The 6,021-nt window shown below is 41.4% G+C and overlaps 1 protein-coding gene and 1 long non-coding RNA gene across 2 annotated transcripts in view; one reads left to right on the forward strand and one right to left on the reverse strand.

Moving 5' to 3' along the window:
- pisd (phosphatidylserine decarboxylase) overlaps positions 1–6,021 on the forward strand; it is a 46,141-nt gene that overhangs the window by 37,458 nt on the left and 2,662 nt on the right. Inside the window, exons 6-8 of the mRNA XM_050052073.1 lie at positions 1,072–1,224; positions 3,464–3,616; positions 3,699–3,859. Coding sequence (XP_049908030.1) covers positions 1,072–1,224; positions 3,464–3,616; positions 3,699–3,859 — 467 coding nt within the window. The remainder of the gene's footprint in view (positions 1–1,071; positions 1,225–3,463; positions 3,617–3,698; positions 3,860–6,021) is intronic.
- On the reverse strand, positions 2,390–3,456 carry LOC126394686 (uncharacterized). The gene is made up of 2 exons (XR_007570387.1): positions 3,150–3,456; positions 2,390–3,111 (listed from the first exon to the last, which is right to left on the reverse strand). It is a non-coding gene; the product is annotated as an uncharacterized LOC126394686 (long non-coding RNA).

The raw sequence follows: 6,021 nt of genomic DNA on the forward strand, positions 1-6,021 counted from the left end.
GCCGGTAGTTACTAAGAACATCGGGGTCCAGATTGGGCTTTTTGAGAAGCGGCTGAACAACCGCTTGCTTGAAATGGGACGGGACACGACCAGAAACCAGTGAGCTATTGATTATGGAGAGCAGAGATGGACCAATAGTGCTGAAAACATTTGGATGTGGATTAAAGTTACATTTAAACGAGTTCTAATGACACATTTTAATTAAAGTTACATTTAAACGAGTTCTAATGACACATTTTATATAATTACATTTAAACGAGTTCTAATGACACATTTTATATAGTTACATTTAAACGAGTTGTAATGACACATTTTAATTAAAGTTACATTTAAATGAGTTCTAATGACACATTTTATATAGTTACATTTAAACGAGTTCTAATGACACATTTTATAGTTACATTTAAACGAGTTCTAATGACACATTTTATATAGTTACATGTAAACGAGTTCTAATGACACATTTTAATTAAAGTTACATTTAAACAAGTTCTAACGACACATTATTAATAAAGTTACATTTAAACAAGTTCTAATGACACATTTTAATTAAAGTTACATTTAAACGAGTTCTAATGACACATTTTATATGGTTACATTTAAACGAGTTCTAATGACACATTTTAATTAAAGTTACATTTAAACGAGTTCTAATGACACATTTTATATAATTACATTTAAACGAGTTCTAATGACACATTTTAATTAAAGTTACATTTAAACGAGTTCTAACGACACATTATTAATAAAGTTACATTTAAACGATTTCTAATGACAGATTTTAAATAAAGTTACATTTAAACGTGGTGAGTCGTTTAGGACCGGAGAGACGGAAACTCGTTTTCACAGGTTCAGGTTTCATTTCCTGTTTAAAAGTGTATATTTTTTCATCTTTATGTTGGTGAAACGTTGAATTCTTCATTTCCTGTTGATCTGAGGGAATTTACTGTGAACAGGAAGTGAGGCATGGTGCATGCTGGGAGTTCCACTACTGAGGTCAGATGGAGGTTGTTATGTCATGTGACCTCAGAGACAAACTGCAGGGACACGTCTCGGTTTAATGGTGGACAGGTTTGACTTCTGTCTCTTGTCTCTGTCAGATCTCTCCGGCTGATGGAAAGATCCTTCACTTTGGTCGAGTCAAGAACTCAGAGGTGGAGCAGGTGAAGGGGGTCACCTACAGTCTGGAGAACTTCCTGGGTCCACAGAAGAGGCGGGGCAATGGTAAGACCCTGCCTTCTCCGCCCCGACCCATGTGGCGTTACATATCCCATCATACATCCGTCTCCTGTGCCCCCAATCAGGACCCCGACTACTCAGTATCAGAACTGACCCCCAGTGACTCTGTCCAAAACCTTTAATCACATTCAGTTTAACCTTAAGGAATGAACCTTAATGACCTGTTGGAAAAACTCAGACTTGATTTGGGACCTGTTGGTCTCGATTTGGGACCAGTTGGTCTCGATTTCGGACCTGATGGTCTCGATTTTCGACCTGATGGTCTCGATTTGGGACCTGATGGTCTTGATTTGGAAAAATTGTTGAATACTTGCCATGATTTTCGAATAGTGTTTTTGCTTGTACTGCCCATCCCTATACGATACAATGCGATATACCTTATTGTCCCACTAAGGGAAATTTGTCTTGGACCCAGCAACTGCGCCATAAATGCCTTGACTGCCACAATGACAACAAACAGTACATCAACAGCCATACCATCCCAACAACAATTACATAACAGTATTGCACATATCCCATAACAGTACACATAACACATACATACGCCATACATACATAATCACCATAATAAAAGCACTATAAAAATTATTGCACAATCTTTGGCCTCAAGCAGAATTGTTTGAGTTTGATGGAGGTTGGAACAAATGAATTCTTAAAACGGTTGAGTTTGCAGTTAGGGACTCTGTATCGTCTGCCCAAGGGTAGGAGGTCATATTCTAAATGAAGAATATGGGATGGATCAGTCACTATACTCTGGGCTTGCCTAAAACAGTTTGCTCATAAATAGACTGCAAGGTCTGACAGTCCCTTCTTCCCATTACCTTCATGGCCATGTGCACCAGACGAGCAAGCTTAGTTTTCAGTTTGACAGTGAGGTTGCCATACCAGGCTGACATCCTGTATCGGACTAAGCTCTCTAGTACTGCCTGATGAAAAAAACATGATGCTTTTGTCCACACCATACACTCTAAGTCTGCACAAAAAATACAATCTTTGCTGTAAACGAGAACACAGACCTTCCAACATTCCAACTAAAAGTGTCATCTAAGTGAACTCCGAGATACTTGTATGAGCTGACCTGCTCGATGGGTGAGTCATGTGTGACAACAGGACTATGGTCCCCTACTGATCTCGGGTCTAAGACCATCTCTTTAGTTGTTTTTTTTTTTTTTTTAAATGAGATGGTGAGCATCACACCATTCCACAAAGTTTTCTATTTCAGAAAAATAGGCTGAAGGGCTTGAGTCTTTGTGCAGTAGGCTGAGGATGACGGTATCATCAGAAAATTTAAAAACAAGGTTCCCTGGGTGGCTGTTTGTACATTCATTTGTGTAAAGTGCAAAAAGGACCGGGGAGCTGACACAACCCTGCGGGGCACCTGTGCTGATTAATTTGCATTCTGAGAGGGTGTTATTGACTCTTACCTGTTGACTTCGATTAGTTAAAAAGGAAAAATACCACTTGACTAAAAAGGGTTGACACTAATCTGCCTTAGTTTTGAGATGAGCAGATGGGGTTGAAGTGTATTAAAAGCTGAGCTAAAATCAATAAATAAAATCCGTGTATATGCTTTTGGGCATTCCAAGTGCTTGACAGTGAAGTGGGTGATGCTGTTGATGGCGTCATCAGTACCTCTCCCCTGCCTATAAGCAAACTGGTATGGGTCAAGTGCCAAATTGACGATGTATTTCTCAAAACTTTTCATAACAATTGAAGTCAGGGCCACAGGTCTAAAATCATTGTTATCAGCTGGACACGGCTTGGGACCTGTTGGTCTTGATTTGGGACCTCATGGTCTTGATTTGGGCTCTGTTGGTCTTGATTTGGGACCTGATGGTCCTGATTTGGAACCCGATGGTCTTGATTTGGGACCTGATGGTCTCTGGGACCTGATGGTCTTGATTTGGGACCTGATGGTCTTGATTTGGGACCTGATGGTCTCTGGGACCTGATGGTCTTGATTTGGGACCTGATGGTCTTGATTTGGGACCTGATGGTCTCTGGGACCTGATGGTCTCTGGGACCTGATGGTCTTGATTTGAGACCTGATGGTCTTGATTTGGGACCTGATGGTCTCTGGGACCTGATGGTCTTGATTTGGGCCCTGTTGGTCTTAATTTGGGACCCGATGGTCCTGATTTGGGACCTGATGGTCTTTGGGACCTGATGGAGACCTTTTTGGGTCCACTTCCTGTTAAAGACTGATTCCTTTCTGTCTCATTAGACTCGTCTCCGTCCTCGTCGTCCTTTAAGGACGACCTCCTGTCGTCACCTGAGAACGACCTGTTCCACATGGTGGTCTACCTGGCTCCAGGTGACTATCACTGTTTCCACTCGCCCACAGACTGGAGGGTGGAGCTTCGACGTCACTTCCCAGGTGAGATCCTGTGTTTTTTTACCTGTCTGATTTCTGTTCCCGACCTGTACTTCACGTCTCCATCTCTCTGTGTCCTCATCAGGCTCGTTAATGTCCGTCAACCCGGGTGTGGCTCGTTTGGTTAAAGAGCTCTTCTGCCTTAACGAGCGTGTGGTGCTCAGCGGCCAATGGCAGCACGGCTTCTTCTCACTAACGGCGGTCGGAGCCACAAACGTTGGTTCCATCAAGATTTACTTTGACCAGGTGAGTGTCTGCACCTGTTCTTTGATCCTGCGTCATTGTTTATATATTTTCATTTTCATCACTAACATGGCTAACATGCCTAACATCGCTAACATCGCTAACATCACTTACATGGCTAACAGGGCTAACTTCACTAACATGATTATTATCACTAACATCACTTACATGGCTAACGGTGCTAACTTCACTAACGTGACTATTATCACTAACATCACTTACATGGCTAACGGGGCTAACTTCACTAACGTGACTATTATCACTAACATCACTTACATGGCTAACGGGGCTAACTTCACTAACGTGACTAATATCACTAACATCACTTACATGGCTAACGGGACTAACGGGACTAACTTCACTAACGTGACTAATATCACTAACATCACTTACATGGCTAGCAGGGCTAACTTCACTAACATGGCTAATATCACTAACATCACTTACATGGCTAGCAGGGCTAACTTAACTAACATGGCTAATATCACTAACATCACTTACATGGCTAGCAGGGCTAACTTCACTAACATGGCTAACATCACTAACATGGCTAACAGGGCTAACTTCACTAACATGACTAATATCACTAACATCACTTACATGGCTAGCAGGGCTAACTTCACTAACATGGCTAACATCACTTACATGGCTAGCAGGGCTAACTTCACTAACATGGCTAACATCACTAACATGGCTAACAGGACTAACGTCAATAACATGGCTAACATCACTGACAACAAGAAAATAGAAAAGTCTCAACTGTTTTTAATCATTTTACCTCCTTAATAGTTTTATTTTAATATTTTATTCTTAACGTCTTTTCACACCCACATAAAAAATGAAGAACTATATTTTTAATGATTCTTTTAGTTTTGATTTTTATGTCACATTTTTGACTTCAAGTACTTTTTTATGTCGTAATATTTTCCAAATCATTTCATAACAAACTAAATATTGTACATAAACTATGTTGTAGTAATTTAACCTGTTATTTGCAGTATTTTTAGGTATTGTTGGCAGGATTTATCTTGTAATATTTGTCGGTGTTGTTGGCAGGATTTATCTTGTAATATTTGTCGGTGTTGTTTGCAGGATTTATCTTGTAATATTTGTCGGTGTTGTTGGCAGGATTTATCTTGTAGTATTTGTCGGTGTTGTTGGCAGGATTTATCTTGTAGTATTTGTCGGTGTTGTTGGCAGGATTCATCTAGCAGTATTCAAATAAACACAAGAAGTTTGTGCTCTAGAGAAAGGATCAGCACTCAGTGAATAACCTCCTAAGCCCTATGATGAGCTAATATGGCAAGGCTTAACTATACAGACCAGTGAGCAGTGATAACTAACATGTTTTTGGGGTCATCAGGTGGGAACCTCCTTTCACCAGTGTTTTGTCTAGTTGGTCCCACGACACCTCCAGGAGGCTAGAAAGTGATCTCTGGCGTCCCAGAGACACTCCCCTAATGCCAGCTCTCACTGCTCCCCACACCAACCCAACAACCTCCTTTACCTTACTTACACATGGCTTTCTCAGCCCAAACAGCACTGCCACCTTCAATCAAACCCAGGGTCTGTACATGCGAGCTCCAGGTAGAAGCAATGCTGATACTACCTTTCCTAGCACATTCACCATACTCTATTTCACACGCTACATAGCATAACTACAATATAAGCTAAAGTTAAAGGAGATCGATAAAGTCACAGGATCAGCAAACACACTCACCTTGCAGCATGGTCTCAAACAAAAGGCATTCAAATAGGCCACTCCCACACTTAAATAACCTTCCTCTTCCTGGATTTCCTCCTGAGAGGAAGTGGATCTCTCCACCTGATCTCAAGGAGTTATGGTACCCTGCTTAGTAGTTCCCCCTGCTGGCCCTCAACTGACATTATTTCTATGCTTCCAGATTCATTGGCTACACCTAACTGATTCATCTGACATTTCCTTCACTGTCTTCCTCAAAGTCTGTCCCCGCACTCCGAGTTCCCCCAGGAGTGAGACAGCTGATCTTGCTATGAATCCCCTACACCCCACTTCCACTGGACAAATCCTAGTCTTCCATCCTCGCTGCTCAGCTTCTGCTCCTAAGTCTGCATATCTAAGCTTTTTTCTTTCATAGGCTTCTTCCACTGAGTCTTCCCAAGGTACTGTCAGCGCAATGAAATAA

The sequence above is a fragment of the Epinephelus moara genome, chromosome 8 (assembly GCF_006386435.1).
Source record: "Epinephelus moara isolate mb chromosome 8, YSFRI_EMoa_1.0, whole genome shotgun sequence".
NCBI classification, from domain to species: Eukaryota; Metazoa; Chordata; class Actinopteri; order Perciformes; family Serranidae; genus Epinephelus; species Epinephelus moara.